The 19,761-nt window shown below is 39.8% G+C and overlaps 1 protein-coding gene across 3 annotated transcripts in view; it reads left to right on the top strand.

Moving 5' to 3' along the window:
• Positions 1-12,148, top strand: part of Tace (ADAM 17-like protease Tace) — a 230,982-nt gene extending 218,834 nt beyond the window's left edge. For all 3 annotated transcript variants that reach the window (XM_067136788.2, XM_067136787.2, XM_067136789.2), the window contains exons 12-13: positions 4,368-4,483; positions 8,521-12,148. In XM_067136788.2, coding sequence (XP_066992889.2) covers positions 4,368-4,483; positions 8,521-8,832 — 428 coding nt within the window. In that variant the 3' untranslated portion in view covers positions 8,833-12,148. The remainder of the gene's footprint in view (positions 1-4,367; positions 4,484-8,520) is intronic.
• Positions 12,149-19,761: the final 7,613 nt, after the last annotated feature.

Here is a 19,761-nt window from a genome sequence, read left to right as displayed (position 1 = left end):
ATCGTCGTCTTGGTCTCCCTCGACATCTCTTACCCTCCATTGCAGAGTCGATTATTCTCCTAGGTAACCTATCCTCCTCCATTCGCCTCACATGACCCCACCACTGAAGCCGGTTTATGCGTACAGCTTCATCCATCAAGTTCATTCCTAAATTAGCCTTTATCTCCTCATTCCGAGTACCATCCTGCCATTGTTCCCACCTGTTTGTACCAACAATCATTCTTGCTACTTTCATGTCTGTTACTTCTAACTTATGAATAAGATATCCTGAGTCCACCCAGCTTTCGCTCCCGTAAAGCAAAGTTGGTCTGAAAACAAACCGATGTAAAGATAGTTTCGTCTGGGAGCTGACTTAATTCTTACAGAATACTGCTGACCGCAACTGCGAGCTCACTGCATTAGCTTTACTACACCTTGATTCAATCTCACTTTCTATATTACCATCCTGGCAGAACACACAACCTAAATACTTGAAATTATCGACCTGTTCTAGCTTTGTATCACCAATCTGACATTCAATTCTGTTGAATTTCTTACCTACTGACATCAATTTAATCTTCGAGAGGCTAATTTTCATACCATACTCATTGCACCTATTTTCAAGTTCCAAGATATTAGACTGCAGGCTTTCGGCACAGTCTGCCATTAAGACCAAGTCGTCAGCATAGGCCAAACTGCTTACTACATTTCCACCTAACTGAATCCCTCCCTGCCATTTTATACCTTTCAGCAGATGATCCATGTAAACTACGAACAGCAAAGGTGAAAGATTACAGCCTTGTCTAACTCCTGTAAGTACCCTGAACCAAGAACTCATTCTACCATCAGTTCTCACTGAAGCCCAATTGTCAACATAAATGCCTTTGATTGATTTTAATAATCTACCTTTAATTCCATAGTCCCCCAGTATGGCAAACCTCATTTCCCTCGGTACCCTGTCATATGCTTTCTCTAGATCTACGAAACATAAACACAACTGCCTATTCCTCTCGTAGCATTTTTCAGTTACCTGGCGCATACTGAAAATCTAATCCTAACAGCCTCTCTGTGGTCTGAAACCACACTGGTTTTCATCCAACTTCCTCTCAACGACTGATCGGACCCTCCCTTCCAAGATGCCAGTGAATACTTTGCCTGGTATACTAATCAATGAGATACCTCGATAGTTGTTGCAATCCTTCCTGTTCCCTTGCTTATAGATAGGTGCAGTTACTGCTTTTGTCCAATCTGAAGGTACCTTACCAACACTCCACGCTAATTTTACTACTCTATGAAGCCATTTCATCCCTGCCTTCCCACTATACTTCACCATTTCAGGTCTAATTTCATCTATTCCTGCTGCCTTATGACTATGGAGTTTATTTACTATCCTTTCCACTTCCTCAAGCATAATTTCACCAACATCATTTTCCTCCTCCCCATGAGCTTGGCTGTTTGCAACACCACCATGATGATTTCCTTTTACATTGAGAAGATGTTCAAAATATTCCCTCCACCTCTCCAGTGATTCCCTGGGATCTATTATGAGTTCACCTGAATTACTCAAAACACTGTTCATTTCCTTTTTCCCTCCCTTCCTAAGATTCTTTATTACTGTCCAGAAAGGTTTCCCTGCTGCTTGACCTAGCCTTTCCAGGTTATTACCAAAATCTTCCCATGACTTCATTTTGGATTCAACAACTATGTGTTTCGCTCTGTTTCTTTCATCTACGTACCGATCCCTGTCTGCCTCGGCCCTTGTTTGGAGCCATTTCTGATAAGCCTTCTTTTTATGTTTACAGGCTGCTCTCACTTCATCATTCCACCAAGATGTTCGCCTTTTCCCATCTTTACACACAGTTGTTCCTAGGCATTCCCTTGCTGTTTCTACTACAGCATCCCTGTATGCCACCCATTCACTTTCTATATCCTGAACCTGCTTACTGTCTACTGTTCGAAACTTCTCACTAATCATATCCATGTACTTCTGTCTAATTTCCTCGTCCTGGAGATTTTCTACCCTTATTCGTTTGCAGACAGATTTCACTTTCTCTACCCTAGGCCTTGAGATACTTAGTTCACTACAGATCAGATAGTGGTCTGTATCATCGAAAAATCCGCGAAAAACTCGTACATTCCTAACAGATTTCCTGAATTCAAAGTCTGTTAAGATATGTAATCTATTATGGATCTGGTACCCCTAGCCTCCCATGTGTAGCGGTGAATAGCCTTATGCTTGAAGAATGTATTCGTAACAGCTAAACCCATACTAGCACAGAAGTCCAGCAAATGCTTCCCATTCCCATTAGCTTCCATATCTTCCCCACATTTACCAATCACCCTTTCGTATCCTTCAGTTCTATTCCCAACTCTCGCATTGAAATCGCCCATTAGCACTATTCTATCCTTGCTGTTGACCCTGACCACGATGTCACTCAATGCTTCATAAAACTTGTCAACTTCATCCTCATCTGCACCCTCACATGGTGAATACACGGACACAATTCTAGTCCTAATTCCTGCAACTGACAAATCTACCCACATCATTCGCTCATTTACGTGCCTAACAGAAACTATGTTGCGTGCAATGGTATTCCCGATAAAGAGCCCTACCCCAGACTCTGCCCTTCCCTTTCTAACACCCGTCAAGTACACTTTATAATCTCCTATCTCTTCCTCGTTATCTCCCCTTACCCGAATATCACTTACTCCTAGCACATCCAGATGCATCCTCTTTGCTGACTCAGCCAATTCTACCTTCTTTCTTCCATAAGCCCCATTAATATTGATAGCCCCCCATCGAATTCCATTTTGTTCGCCAAGTTGTTTCCAAGGAGTCCCTCGCCTGTCAAATGGGAGTGGGACTCCATTACTCCCATAGGTCCGAGGCTTGCTTAAAGTGTTCTGAGCTTGGTAAATTCATGAAGCAGGATGCTGCCCTACTTGCACATAGTCCAAGTGACGATCTCTCCTCTAACAGGTTATGGACCACCAGTGAATTGTATAGTCCTAGCCGCCTGAGCACAAGGAGGGTCACGACTCAGAATATGTCCGAGATGCCCACTCCCATTCCATAGCAACTGGTATCCCAACTCTCAGGACCACTTACTAGGCCACTCAGCCGTTGCCCATGGTTCACGAACTAGGACGTGACTACAGTAACCCACAAACATAAACTATGAATACTTTGAAGGTTTGTAAGAAAATTTGAATAAAGGTAGTCAGTATTTTTCTGTAATTAAATCATTCTGGTTATTTTTTGACACCTCCTCGTAGCTTGGTCTGGGTACTGAAGTCATGGTTGTGAAAAATCATTTTAAGGAGATGATGTACTAGCATATCTAAGGTGATACTGCATTTCAGTGTCTGTCTTAGCATTGGTTAAGAGTAATTTCCAGAAAGTATATTGACGTTAGTATTGATCACAATTTAAAGGGTTTTTTTTTTTACGTTGCACCGACAGATAGGTCTTATGGCGACGATGGGACAGGAAATGACTAAGAGTGGGAAGGAAGTGGACATGGCCTTAATTAAGGTACAGCCCCAGCATTTGCCTGGTGTGAAAATGGGAAACCATGGAAAACCATTTTCAGGGCTGCCAACAGTGGGGTTCGAACCTACTATCTCCCGAATACTGGATAATGGCCGCACTTAAGCGCCTGCAACTATCGAGCTCGGTAGTTTAAAGGTTAAGAAATATCTTGTGCAGTTTTTGACATGCTCTGTTGGTGAAAAATATCAAATTCCCTCCATGGGAATTCAGAATTTTCCATTCGGAATTGCTAGGCGGGCAATAATTCCATTGTGGAGATTTATCTCCTGTATGCAGTTATCAGACTGTGCCTCTTATAAGGGCTTCTGATAAGTTCACCTGCATACACCCCAGCATCAGTGGGTAGGGTCTGACACATCCCACTCTGATGAGTATTTTTGTAAAACAACTTGTAAAAAAAAAAAAAAAAAAAAAAAAAAGGGGGGGAAAGAAATATCTTGGACTTGATTAGGAATACTGAAGAAATTGTGAAAATATGCTTTCTTTTTTTTTTTGTAATGGTATAAAAACTAATCCATCAACAATAAGTACAGTAGCTAGTTTTCTTTATTTTTACATTGAATGGTTATGTTTACAAGCAATTTTAAATGTCACTGAAAAAGTTTCTGTTCCTTTGAAATTTCTAAAGACAGCAAAGGTGTTGTCTTTGTTAGAGGCTTCTGCTGTGGCTGCTTTTGTAAATGCCATTGTTTGATATTTGATGGAATTATTTTGTCTGACTCTACCTTCATCTTTTGTTAGAATTGGGAGTGGAGCAAAGAAACATTATAACCTTCATTATTTTGCAAAGATATTGCTTGTGAGTGATCTTTTCATTCTTTTCTCTTTTTTACAGTCACGGATGCATGTAAACGATGTTGCCGTATGAATTTGAATGACACTTGCTTCCCAGTTGACCCCCAAGACATTCTTCCAGATGGCACTCCGTGTATACAGGGATTTTGTAATAAGGTAATACTTGGGGTGGAATCGTTACTTATATTTACTTGTATATATGCAGTGTAACGATAAATTTTCATAACTATCTTGCATCATTAGTCATCATTATCATAATCATCATCATGTAACTCTTCCAGCTTGTCGGGTAGGATGCTATTGAATGATCTCTCGCCAGTGTTGTTTGTCCATATAGGTCTCTCTCTCCATGATCACTCTCCAGTCCTCTCATCCACTCTACGTCTGTCGAGTGCTTGGCATTCTCTTGCCGACCTTAGTCTTTCTTCCAGATGGTGCTTCACTCTCAAAGATGATCTGAGTAGTAGTAGTAGTAGTAGTAGTAGTAGTACAAGTAGTAGTAGAAGAAGATTATTTTCTTCGCAGTACAGTTTGGAGATGGCGACACCTGTTGAAATAAGATTAATATCAAATAACTGTTGTGTCCTTTTGAAATAATAGGGTATTCACTAAAAACTTACTTGAGAGTTGCTAGACACAATGCTTCTGGGCACGTTTAAATGTAGTATGAGGTCGGAAAAACAAATACAGTATAACAAAATTAGTACCCAAGTCTCAAATTTTTTTAAAAATCACCACTCCACTTCACATGTGCCATGATCCTAGCCGGTGATAGTGATTTTTGTTTTAAGAGGAAATGAAACTAAGTAACAATCCTCTCTGAACAAATTAAGTGGTAACAGGAATAAAAATAAAAAACTATTTATCTAATGGGGAAATTTTAAAATGAATTAAGAAATAAAACAAAAATTATTTTATTATGTCGATAAGGACACACGCATCAAAAGGGAATCTAAGTTTACACAACATGTGAAATTTATGTGCTCGTGATTAATCCACTCTCGTATATAAAGCGAATGACGAGATTGGCAGTATTCTCATCAGGTACTATGACTTTGAGTGTCTTCTGCAGGCTGAAGATCCGTCTTAGGCTAGAGAGGTGTGGGCCATGGTGAATTCAGCATCACAAGAACACACTGTGGGGGCCTTCTCTCTTAAGGAGGTAAGAGTGCATAGATCTTCCATTACCTATCCTAAGCCTATACAAAACTACAGCCTCTCTTCGTGAAGGCTGGAAAGAGGACTGCCATACTGCAGTTGTCATCTTAATTGCTCAGCTTGTTGGGAATTTGAATAGCTAACCATACCGGTTCTCAGGACACCGAGATGGTTCAACATAGCGGAGAACAAATAATTTTGCAACCACATACGCTTATAGGTCTAGGTGGTAAAAGTACCGCTTCTTCTGCAGCGTGATCCACAAGTTAGTTCCGTGCAGTTCCAACATGGCTTGGAAGCAGAGTCCTCCACAATGGCCCAGCTCATAAGCTGCTTCGGCAGTAGATGTAAGTGGGCTTTAGAAGGCTCGAACATAAGAAGCCCATAACGTCATTGCACAGGCTAGGCTGGGCAGTGCTATGTCGTTCATACACGGTGAGCCAAGGACAGCGCTGTAGTAGTGCTGTAGGCTGACTGCTTCAATGTGTACAGTGTACTGCGTGTCAGCAGAGTGCGTTGCATTAGGGTCGAGTGGAGACGATCGCGTTTGCTGTGGTTTTCTATTTGACTTCTCCGTCTATCCTATTTTCAGAAATGAATGTGGACTGCGGCTTCAAACGATAAGAAACCTTGGCAAGAAAACATGAAGTAAAGGAAAAGCTAGAAACCGGACAATACAAGACTTCTAAACCGGATTCGAACATTAAAAGTCGTATTTGGTCAGTATTCAAGCCTGTAGTTGACAGTGATGGGAAAGATGTTCATTTTGTGTAACCGAACGATATGAAGAAGGCATGCATGAATGACGAACATTCCAATCTTCCCTATGCCATAATTTACCAGAGTAATGAATGAAGTTTGCTTCATGGGCAGACGTTTTAGATGGTCCTATTCCAACAGATGAGCTGGAAAGATATTTAAATCAAATTTGTGCATGGAAGAATAGCGTATATAGCATCCTATTAGAGCATAAATGGACAAAACGATCCTAAACTTCACCAGATCGCCAAGAAAGTACTATGTATGTAAGCGTCAAGTTCAGCTTCAGAGAGAAATTTCAATTTGGTGAGATTCATTCCCAATGCATGGTTGTCTGTTCTGCTTCCAGACAATGTTGGTGCTCTTCTTTTTACTCACAGTAACCCCACCACCATTAATCGATGACCAATACACTACACACATCAATTAAGTAAAATCCGTGTACAGGTTTTTTTCTGTGTCGTTTTAATTTGTATTTTAGTTCATTTTGAGTTAAACGCAAGAGAGGTCCCTTGAATATGCAGCCCCCTGTGGGTGGGGCAGTAGAATAATACCCACGGTATCCCCTGCCTCTCGTAAGAGATGACTAAAAGGGGCCCCAGTGACTCTTAACTTGGAAGGCTGGATTGGCGACCAAGGGCCCTGTAGTTGAGTCCTGGCGTTGCTTCCACTTACTTATGCCAGTCTCCTCACTTTCATCTATCCTATCCAACCTCCCTTGGTTAACTCTTGTTCTTTTCCCCCTGACGGTATTTGGGCATCTGAAGCCTTTCACGGCCCTTGCCTTTCTTTGGCCGATATCTTCAGTTTTCAAGGTGTCGAATCCCTTCCACTTTTTCTCTCTGATTAGCGTTAATAGAGGATGGTTACCTAGTTGTACCTCTTCTTTAAACAATCATCATCATCATCATCACCACCACCACCACCACCACCTTGAATATGCTTCGTGTTATTTAGATTCATTTTCAGTTAACTTGATGCCAATTGCAACGAATATTAGAGTTTCTAATGAAGTTTTTGTTTGTGTTCTATATTATTATTATTATTATTATTATTATTATTATTATTATTATTATTATTATTATTTCAGTGCAGGAGACATCTTTATCATAAACTGCGATTAGCGTACTTTAAAATTTTTCATTAGTGTACGGGAATTCATATAGCGAGTGATCTGAATAGAAGTGTGAATGTACACGGAGCACGTGTTATTGCGAGGAAGTAGTCAAGATAAACTACTCAGCCCGCCCAGTGCGGTGGACTATGGTGCTCAGAGTGGGACCAGTGCTGTAGGCCAGTAAGTGGCCACAGGCTGCGCTGCTGGAGTCTGTGGGTTTGAAGAGTGCTGCACGGTGAGCCTCGCTGCAGGACTCTGCTTGGAAGCCATGCAAAGGTGATTCTGGTGCCAACGCCGCATAACGTGGCTAGAAGGTCATGAATCTGGTGCAGCAGGGGGTATTGCAGGAAAAAGATCTATGATAAATTCAGTTATATAATCCATTTTAGCAGCATAATCCACTGCAGTGCCTGGGTTATCAGGGCCACATGACATAAGCATCGCACAAAAGAGCTAGCTCTAAAATGATGCCACGCCCAGCAGTCAAGGCCTGCTCAAAGTTTGCTGTGTTCTGCACACACAAATAATTCACTACACACATAGATTTAGTACTGCAGGTTTTAAAATCTTAAATGTCCGTTGTTCATCCAGTGAAAGGTCGGAGCATAAATAATGTTCGATAATATCTTCATTAAAATACTTGGATTACAATGTTTGTCAGAATAGGTCATAATTAACTTCGTGCTATATGAATTTCCGTCCATGTAATAGGCAATTCCAAAGAAAAAATGTGCAAGCATTTAGTAACATCACAATCTTCATTCTTAATGTAGTTCAGTTCCTCGGTTAAGTAGCAAGTATGCAAAAAAGTGGCAGAGTCTAGATGACTTGATAATATCAGGATTCTACTGTACAATTATGACATAGTGAAGATTCTCAATTACTCTTTGTATAAAGTATTAACTTTTGTTAAAATGGGAATGTTGTACCAAAGGTGTATGTAGTGTGAAATTTCTAATTGAAATTGGACATTGCAAGGACATCACTCTAGATCTTTCAGATGATGATATTTTTCATAGTTTTCACATTTTTTGTGCCTGATTACAGTAAAATTAAACAGACATTAATATGCAGACTGTAGAGAAATACCACTATAGTTCGTCATCTGTTGGAGCAATAATTTGATTTAATGAACTAATTTTGTGATTTCTATTTTCAGGGTCTCTGTGAAAAAACTATTCAAGATGTTGTTGAAAGATTTTGGGACATTATAGAAGACATCAATATCAATAAAGTGCTTCTCTTTCTCCGTGACAATATTGTTGGTACTGTAATACTTGTGACAGCTTTAATTTGGATGCCTGCAAGTTGTGTTGTCAGTTACGTTGATAGAAGGCGGCGGATGAAGCAAGAAGAACGTTCTGAGTGGCGTCATAGCAACGAGTTCTTTCGAGATGAGAATTTAAGAATCATTTACACCAGAGTTCCTCGTCCTAAATTAGTGCCACACCATACTAGTGCAGCAATGTGAATACCTCTTAGTTTCAAGTTGGTTTGATGGTGGAAACATCTTAGCCTCTTAGTCATCAATTTTTCATAGTAAATTTGAATTAATAAATGAAATAAATTTTCAGTCACCCTCTCCGTACCACATCATCATACACACTCACATAGGTCGCCCGCCCACAGGCATCAGCTGCACTAGTCCTCTCCGGAGGCCACACGATATCATAATCAGTATCAATAAATTAACAACATAGTTTATAACCCTTTATGCATGTTTATAATGATATACCAGATGAAATCTTGACTTCTATAAGAAACAGAAGAACCATCTACTGATATTTTCCCAGTAGTCATATTTTAAAATGTCTATGTGCTCATAGAAATACCTGATGCCAATAAACTGTGTTAATCATATATTGGGGTATGCAGCGAGATACAGAAGAGACAGTAAAATTTCTGATCTTAGGCTATTATGGAACACAGGAGTGTCATGGATACTGTGAATGTAAATTTGTATCCTTTTCCCGAGGTGGTGTAGCTCTTTTCGGGCAAGCCCTCAATAGAGGTGAGCTATGCATTCCCTTTTAACCTCATACCAGCCTTCCTGCCATTCTTAAATCTGTGGCAGTACCAAGAATAAAATTTTTGAGGATAGCAGCTGATAGCCCTAACCCTGATGCTGTGGAGATGGGCATCATTACTGTGCAAAGCCGTTATAATTTAATGTTTATCCGAATGATCTTGCTTTTCTCTTCATCTGTTGTTGACCTCTGCTTCAAATTGTATCTGAATAAGGAATGTGCTTGCAATTATTGCTGGATCACAGCCAAGAATTTCTTAATGAACTAATATTCTGGCTGGTCACAACAAAGTTTTAACTCGCTAAATGAGTGATCCAGAAAGATTCACAGCTGCAAATTGCTTGCTCGGTGGGGAATGCGGGTATATCCGCCGATTCTAATTTTTTTCCCAGTTGCCTGCCTGTGGAAGGGTTTAATTTCAGCAGCAGGTTTTTCCAATACCATTGTGCCATCCATGAGTTGCTTTGTAAAGAATTCAACATACCTCCATGACCTAAACATACCTAAAGCCCGTTGGCTGCAATAAATAATATAGCTAAAGAAAAGAAATTTGATACTAAACAGAACTCTCTGATGACACATTAGAACTGTGACCTCCTTTATCCTCAGTCTTAAGTTCTTCCTCCATGACAAGAGTGTGTGTTTACTGTGAAACATGGAAGTTACACAGCATTTATCATACGGATGTGTACAATTCATGATTTGCTCCTTATTTGTAGGGACCAGGGTTTGATTCGATTCTTTCTCTTGCATATTTTCTGCTAAAATGTCTAAAAGGAATTACCAGCCCCACAGTTACAGGAAGATGATTTATGGGTCATGATGTACGAAATGTTGGAAATTAGTGGGAATCATCATGGTCTTAGTGAAGTAAATTCTGACGAAGGGGAATTCGTGAGCAGCAGGTATTTTCCTAGAATGAGTACTGTAGTCGCTCATGTACTGGGTTCAGGTCCAGCTAATTCGAATGAGTAGCATTCTAAAGAGACGACACTGTTCGATTCCAATTCCAGTAGTGATTTCAACAGTGACTATAGTACTGATAATATTCTAACCAATGCAACTTTTTCATCAACCTGGATTGTAAGGGGACGAAGAAGGTGCTGCGTTGATACAAAATTTAATCATGGTGCAACGGAAGAGTTTCTTAGGGAAAGCAAAACCAGGCAAAATATTTGAATTATTATGATGACTAGGTGTCAAAACATAACTGAACAGATAAATCTTCATGCCCTGCAGAATCTCTGACATAAATTCCAGCTTAGTAAGATGAAATGAAAGTCAGGACCAGGACTGAATCTCGACAAATAAGGATGAAATAATGCTTCTTATGAGTACTGTATACTGCTGGTGCAGGGGATTGTACAGAAAGCTAAATTAGGACACTATTTTTCCTGCACTCACATGTTGGCCACACCTATTTTCTATGAACTGATAACAGGGAAGAGGATTTTTCTCCTCCTCAGCTTTTTACATTTCCCTGACAATGCGGTGTATAATGGGCAAATTCCTCCCAGAATTATAAAATAAAGCCAGTGTTTGACACCCTGGTAGGAAAATTTTCAGAAGGTTATACTCGGTATTTGACACTCTGGTAGCACAATTTCCAGAAGCTTATGCATACTCCTGCTGGCAAAATATTAATTGATGAGAGTCTTTTATTATGGAAAGAAGAAAAGATTGCATTTCGGAATGGAATCGTACAATTTATGCAAAGAAGGGATGGAGTATGCTTGGAATATGGTCTGTATACTGAAGAAAACACAGAGATTTCCACCAACATTCTCGGAGTAGATATTTTGAATATTTCAAAGCCTTCAAGGACTGTGTTTACATCGGCTGAAAATATTTTGAATTTGTGGTACCTTATCAGCATGGACAATTATAACAGTCCAGAATTCTTTGGTCCGCCGGGCTGAGTGGCTCAGACGGCTAAGGCGCTGGCCTTCTAACCCCAACTTGGCAGGTTCGATCCTGGCTCAGTCTGGTGGTATTTGAAGGTGCTCAAATACGACAGCCCCGTGTCGGTAGATTTACTGGCACGTAAAAGAACTCCTGCGGGACTAAATTCCGGCACCTCAGCGTCTCCGAAGACCTTAAAAAAAAGTAGTTAGTGGGACGTAAAACAAATAACATTAAAAAAATAATAATGAATTCTTTGGTCTGAACAAATTCAATACAGACACCATTGCTAATATAGAAAATAATCAAAAGGAACTCCCAAAAGAAGTTACGAAACAGAATCTCAAGGCAGAGGTTTTAGTTTTGTACACAAAAAAATTAGATGGCTCTCAAGTGGAGGGATAAGAGGGAAGTCTGTATGCTGAGTTGCATCCACAACAGTGAAATGTAGATGGTCCCGGATAGAAAAGAAGGGAGAAACAGAAACCCTTTGTACGTATCTATTACAATGATATGGTGGAGGGGTTGTTGACCTATCCAATCAATATATTGTTACATATGCTGCTACAAGGAAGAGGCTAAAGAAATTTTACCAGAAAATATTTAGACATTTTCTGGATCTCATGGTGTTCACAGTGTTAAGGTTCTTCATAATACACCGGAAGAATGGAGGTAGTAGTACACTAACCTGCAGTTCAGAATGCAGCTTATGCAAGAAATTCTGAACAAACATGCAGGATAAGTTGTCATCTGGAGGCACTTCCCATGCAAATCATACACCTACATCCTCCAGACCCGGCTGCAAGATTCACAGATATTCATTTCCCTGCCATGAATCTCCCTCCAAGTCAGGGGGGGGGGAAAGAATCACGAAAGCAAAAGGTGTGTAGTGTGTGCTTCCCAAAAGGAAAGGCAAGACACCATTTTTGTATTTGGATTGCTAAGTGCCCCTCTGTACTGCTCCCTGCTTCTGTTTGTATCATACTTTACAGCTGTAAAGACTGTAAGTATTATCAAGCGAGTGGCTACGCAGTTTTAGTCACATAGCTGTTAGTTTGCATTCGGGAGATAGGGGATTTGAATCCCCAACTGTCAGCGGTCCTGGAGATGGTTTTCCATTGTTTCCCATTTTCACACCAAGTACACTGCTATGCAAAACTTATGGACGGAAGTAACTTTCGCATGTTGTGTCACTGCCAAGTAACATAGCTCGATGAAACTTGAACCATACATAGGAAGAACTGGTACAGTATGGTATGGTAGGCAACTGAAAGGAATAGCGATGTGATGAACAGGAATGACACTTTTATACAGAGACAATAAATTACATGTAAGTCAGTGCGACTCCTGATGGTAGACTGGACATCACACAAGAAGGGACATGGTTTTAAAAGGGTGTGCGATCACCACAGACAGCGATGCATGCTCTGCAACGTGTTCCCATGCTAACCACAAGATTGGTAAGGAGTTCTTGTGGTAGGGCGTTCCATTCTTCCACCAGCGCGGTTGACAACTGTTGGATGGTCGTTGGTGCATGTGGACATGCTGGAATACGTCTGCCCAACATGTCCCACATGTGCTCGATGGGATTTAAGTCAGGGGAACAGGCAGGCCAGTCCATTTGCCGAATACCTCTCATTCCAAGAGCTCTTCCTCCTGTGCTGTTCGATGCGGTATTGTGTATTATGAACTCTTGAAGCCCAGCATAACTATTAATGCACAATGCTATTGCCAACAAATTATTAATTTAAATCACGCATTGATCGAAAGACAACCGGAATGGGCTAGAAGTCATAGCAAAGTGATTTTGTTACATGACAATGCGCCATTTCACACAGCAAAACCAGTGAAAGACACGTTGAAATTGCTTGAATGGGACATCCTTTGCGCCCGCCATACCTCCCTGACCTGGCGCCATCTGAATATCACCTCTTCGCATCAATGGGGTACGCGCTCGCAGCACTTAAGCAATTTCGTGGAAGTTGGTAAATGCAGCAAAAGACAAGCAGTTTTTCTGGCATGGTATTCATAACTTACCTGAAGGATGGGCGAAGTGCGTAGAAGCCGATGGCCAATATTTTGAATAAACAAAAAATGAATTTCCCTTGAAAATTACGTGTTTTCTTTACTACAAAAACCGTAAAAACTTATGCATACACCTGGTAGTGCAAGGCAGTCCATGTTGTGTGTTAGTTACGAGGTGTAGGTATATAGAACTGGATCCCTCAAAATGCTAACCAAAAATAACAAAATGTTGTATTATAATTTATTCCATTCCCAGTCTTTTAAGTGCATGTGAACTTTGTAAATATATAATTTACATCTACAAGAAACTTTTTTTCCAGACAGAGATTATTAGAAAAGATACTATATAAATGAATGCCAGTTTTTTGCTATTAATAAGAAACAAGCTCAGTGTGAAAGTACTTTAATACATTCTTTCACAAAGTATTGAAATGTTAAAATAGGATTTTTCAATAATTAAATGTATTCTATTAAATATTTCTCTTAGAGTCCTCTTATAGTTCATTTTCATCGAAGTTGGTTGTAACACAATTGAAGTACTTTTGTAACATTAATAATCACACAGGGTGTTGATAACGCCCCAGTATTTCTTCCATTCTGTACCATGAATAATTATCTTTTTTTGGAAGTAATTTTATTGCATTTAGCAATGGTAACTACACTGTAACATTGCAAAAATCTAATTTTCTACTCTGGAACAAATAGACCAAATAAATCAATGAAATATGAAAAATGGACAGCATTTTGATATACTCTAAAAAATGTATAATAAGATAAAAATGTTTGCAACTTCACTATATAGTCAACGAGGTTCAAAGTGCACAAGGGTCTGCCAAATCACTCAGAAGAGAAAAGATCATTATTTTCAAGAAACAAGTAGTGAAATCAACAATGTACTAGCACTTGAGTTAGCAGTAAGACTATACTGGATACTTCTGTATTCTCCCATACTAAACTGAGAGACATATTGACAGTGGTGCACCTGGCAGCCCGCCCTTAAACGTCAGGCAGCAAGATTGGAACTACAAAAGTTGCATGTTAAAATTGATAGTAATAATGAAACTAAATAATGATATTTCCTTTGTTGTACTACAAAAGTTGAATGTTAATACTGATAAAAATAATGAAACTCAATAACGATTTTTTTATCCGAATCCTTGACTGAATGATCAGCGTCGAGGCCTTTGGTTCAGAAGGTCCCGGATTTGATTCCCGGAGGGTTTGCGGATTTTAATCGTGTCTAATTCTTCTGGCCCGGGAACTGGCTGTGTGTGTGTTCCAAAACATTTCTCTTCATATTCAGACAATACACTACACTTCCAACCACTACAGAAGCAAGCAATAGTGATTACTAGACCTAGGATTTTTAGGTGATTTTAGCTGCCTAAAATAAACTCAAATAGGTTCTAGGCAGCTTCAAATTTAGGTAATTTAATAGGCATCAATTAAAATACCAGTCTATTTTGCTAAATTGATAACTCGTTAGGGGTAAAATAAAACAATTGTTTTCACTCAGCTCTTTGCTGCAAACGTCACAGAATATAATTTCACCATTCGATGTTAAATGGAGAAACTCCTGTAACCACTTTTTAATTAAGACGACTTGGAACCTGACACTTTTGGCATAATTCACGCACTGAACAAACAGGAATACCGACAAAATGTTCTCACAGATCGATACCGTCTTCTGCCTTGTGACAGGCTGCGGGAGGTTCTTAAGGCTTTCTAGGGCGTGTGGTTTTGTTTTAAGATTTTGTTTAAGATACTGTACTGAAAGCGAGTTTGCAAATATTGTATTTTATTAAAAGCATTTTTAACCGATTTAGGGATAAAACTACGAATTATAGGAATATAGATTCTAACGTCTATTCAAGGCATTTTAGGGACTATAGGACCACTATTTCTAAAATTATAAACAAAAGAAACGTGTAAATACAGCTTCATTTTAAGTTACCGTAAACTGGGGATGCTTTGACCACCTGGGGTTGCTTTGACCAGAAACACTGAAAAATATTCTGTGTTTACTCTTTCTGAACTTGCTTGATTCTATTGACAGTCCAAGTTGCATATGGTTTCGTTGATCCCTCCAGATGGCTCTGGTAACTCAATCTTTTCTTTTTTGGTCCGCCTGGCTGTTTTTTGAGTACCGTATTCATGTCAGTTTCCCGCCAAAAATTGAAAGCGGGAAAATCGTCAATTCTAGTCCATCTCGGAGAAATATTTTGCAGTTTTTCACCTATAGTTATGTACATCTATAGTTTATCTTTCAAAATATATCTTTAAACTTAGGACTTAATAATGGATTATATCAAATCCAAATAAATTATTTATACAGGCTCCATAACCTAAGAAATTGGGGATACTTTGACCGGGCAGTTAAAAGTTACCCAGCATGGTAAAATTAACTCAGTCATGTATAAAGAGCAATAAAACTTTTCTTTTATAGACTATTTGTAGGCTGCCAGATTCTACATGGATTTGCATGGAGGCAGTATCGCCTTTACTGTCAGACTGTGTCAAAGAAATGCTTATGGAAATGAGGCATGGGGGAAAAAGCCAAATCAAAGTTCTGAAGTAAGAGGTCAATGTTCCTCCTGGAATAGATATTACTGTTGCAGATTATGAGCCTCAGCGACTGAACAAATTGGCAGAACCTCCTATAAAACATCTAGGAAAAGGAATCTTTCTACGTCCTCAACCGCACCATAGCATTTTATGGTACGTTTGCCTTTTCTGAAGTCTTCACATTCCTAGCGAACTCTTGTATCTATTGTGAACTGTTAATCTTTCCTATCATGTGTTGTTACCACAACGTAAACTTTCCTTATTCCGGTAGATGGCATCTCACGCGTTAGCATAGTTCAAAGCAATTCTTTTCTGCCCCGTCTTGTTGGTTTATCATTTTGGTTGCTCGTTTGGGGAGTTTTGACTTGAGAAGATGGAAGGATTGGATTTCCAAGTTGCTTTTGTGGCATATAAAAGATATTTTAACAGATTCAAGATGTCTTAATACATATCTCGGCCTTTCAAGAATGTTATTTGCTTATGTAATAGAGGTATTTATTTTTCTTTAATCTTCTCTTTGTTTTATTATTGCTTCGTTCTGTGCTCGCCATGGTTGGGTTAAAAAGGCTTCCCTCATTACGTGTGTTTCTAATTTATTTGTTTGTTAACTTTGATTTGACAATACCGAGCTTGATAGCTGCAGTCACTTAAGTGTGGCCAGTATCCAGTATACGGGAGATAGTGGGTTCGAACCCCACTGTCAGCAGCCCTGAAAATGGTTTTCCGTGGTTTCCCATTTTCACACCAGGCAAATGCTGGGGCTGTACCTTAATTAAGGCCACGGCCGCTTCCTTCCCACTCCTAGCCCTTCCCTGTTCCATCGTCGCCATAAGACCTGTCTGTGTCGGTGCGATGTAAAGCAGCTAGCTTGATTTTGACAAGCTCATTTTGGTATTTTCCTTTACCGATTTGCTATGTTTGTTTAGAGAACAGAAAGTGATACGGATTCATGTGTGTGTGTGACTGTTTGCTGTGTGCCGTCCGAGACCTTTGTCGTGACCTACCTGTCTTGTGAGACGTTCTAGTTGGTCGGTCACCAGGCCGTTGGAGTTGGCATATTACCTATCCTGCCGAGCGGTAAAGTAGGGAGGTAAATTGTAGGTGCGAACTCTGTCCCACAACTCCCAAAATAAATGATGGATTAACTTCACTCTCCTTTATTACCCAGGACGACTATGTACACTATTTACAAGTTCATTTACAGATTCTGAATAAGTCGGTCTGACGAGAGCTTGCTTCATGAGCCTACCCTACGGCTACGCGCTAAGTCCGAATTCTGCCCTGCGGCACTTATGTACAACTTTACTGTCACGACTGACTGCTCGAAGGAGCCTGGTCCTAAGAGTGCGAATTACTGGTCGAGAGAGAGCCCCGCGCCATCTTGGCATAGGGTTATATCTACTCTCCTAGAAGCAAAGGTCGGTCCCTTCCCACTGCCTTAGGGGTTGGGTCCATGGGCGTTACCTAGCTGCTCGCCTTGTAGGTGGCGCCCTCAATTACTATTCTGAACTAATTGTCTCAGGTGCTGCCCTCTGGGCACTACTGTCTCTGTCCTACTCTTGCACTGTTGTTTCCTTGTCTCTACTAGAGTGCAACTGTACTGGCTTTGTGCTCTTTGTCGGTGAGCCGCCGGGTCCTAAACCAACTATTAGACTCCGCTTGTCAATACACAAACAAGCAAACTTCCGCTTGTTGTCAACTTGTTATTGTATGCGCGTTTCGCAAACTCTCTGCCTGACTAAGACTCTCTACTACTAGTAACTTACTGAAATGTTCCTTCTTCTTTCCAATTATTAAAGTCTATATATAATTAATATACAATACTCTGACATTACAAGGTGTCCCGTATTACTGGTTATTACTCCGATACTAGTGTATTCCCCTTGACAACTTGAGATCGAATTTTGGCTGCAAATCCCGGCTGCCGTTCATCTGTGACAGTCCGCCGGTTCGAACCCTTCGGGAGGTCGTTACAGGACACCTTTTACTCATATCGCTTCATTAACATTCCGCTTGAGCTCATGTTGCGTGTGTTCTGTATAATTCATGTCCACTACATAGGTGTAGTACGAATACAAGCTAACAACGTGATTGGCCTGTTTCTGTGTGTTTTGGTGTTTGAGACACTCCGTCTCTTTAAGATGGACCACTTTCTGGTTCATATTTTCTGAGCTTGAAAGCGGTTGTTTATTTTGTTTTGTGCTGTGCGTTGAAATTCTTATACGTCCCTTTATTTGGCGACCTAACCCCTTGGTCTCTGTGTGAGCGTGGGTGGTTCTGACGCTTGGATCCATGATACCTTTTGTGTCTAGTTTACTTATTAATTGTTCGTTTCACATTGTCGTCATTGGCTTTCTTTACCTGTTTGCTAGTTTAATATGTTTTATCCTTTGCGGGGTGGATTTCCATTTTATCATAGTTGTTTGGCGTGAAACCATGGTACCCGCCCCTTTTCTCTTTTATTTTCCCTTTAATTTTATGAGCTTGGTACACTCTTCCCTCTTCTCCCATTTTAAGCTCTTTTACTTATTGATCTTGTATTCTCGGGGGATGTGGATTTTTATTTTATTTTATGTCTTACCTTATGAATTGAAAGGAAGAATGTTATGATAAGGTGCTGTTACTCCCTAAACTTATGGTTGTTTAGACCTGATGTGAATAAAAATACTTTTTACCCACCTAAATTTATGTTCTTCATTTAATGATGGTAGATGTTAAGCCCTTTTACCTAACTTTTCATCACATCTTTTATCAAGGTAAGCGAGTGTGAAGGTGCGATAAACTGTGAATCTTGTGTATTTTGATTATGGGCCAGGTATGATCAATGTAATCTATTTAATTTTGGTCCCTTTGTTTCGCCTATGTGGCCTTTTTTGTTTTCTGTTCATAATAAATTTATGTTCTTTCCCCTATTCCTGTTATATTTTTATTTCTTTGCGTCTCTTATATGTGTGTTATCTGTAAGAGGCGCGGGTCCAGTTCCTGGCAGTCTTTGCTAGTTTTGACCAAATTCACCTGACTGGGGACTTCGTCGTGTTCTTAGTGTCAATTCAGTCCACCAATGAAAGCAGTGAAATAGTATTCATGTTTCGTTTATGGACATTTCTAATGATACTTGGGTTGAAGATAAAGAAGACAGCCATTCCCTACTGGATGCTGAGAAAGGCACTGAAATGACAGAATTTAAGAGACGGAGCCTAAGTTAAAAATAGGTTTTGCAATTGTTATGGTTCTTACAATTAAAGAGAACATCTTTAGGCATTAAGTAGCTCAGATTCTTAATATTGACTCTGAGATAAAATGTTGTCAGATATTTGTGAAAGGCGAACATGAAATTTGTTTGGCCTGATGTGGACTATAAGGATGCTGCAGACCAAACTCATAAATTTCTTATTCTCTCAGATCCAAACAAGAGTTCATGTTTGGAAGGAATAAAGTTGATGGGTTCAGTTTGTACTAATTTGTGCTTTGAGGGTTATATTAACTGTCTCACCTTGAACTCAGTATGCTTTAAATAGGTATTTCAGTTTGTGAACAATTTAGGAATTTCGGAGTATTTTACTTTATCCATTCAGTTATCAGTTGTTATAAATTAAATTTATGCTCAAAGTAAAATTAATTACTGAGTTTCTCTTTCTAAGCTTAACTTTTCATTTTGTAATGGTCAAAGTTTGCTTACTAAAGCTTAATATTGAACGAAGCATGTGTAAGATGTGTTTATTATCCGCACACTTTATCTTGGTGCATTCGTGTACGGGGGTGAGGTGTAAGGAGTAGCGCTGTGAAGAGGAGGCGGACCTCCTGTTGAGTGAATCGGATAATACGATTACAGAGCTCCTCCGGAGACCTCCGGTAGTCCTCCGATTGAAGTCACTGGCGGA

Source organism: Anabrus simplex, chromosome 1, assembly GCF_040414725.1.
Source record: "Anabrus simplex isolate iqAnaSimp1 chromosome 1, ASM4041472v1, whole genome shotgun sequence".
NCBI lineage: Eukaryota > Metazoa > Arthropoda > Insecta > Orthoptera > Tettigoniidae > Anabrus > Anabrus simplex.
The sequence above is the reverse complement of the archived record's forward strand: the minus strand, read 5'-3'. Positions and strand labels throughout refer to the sequence as shown.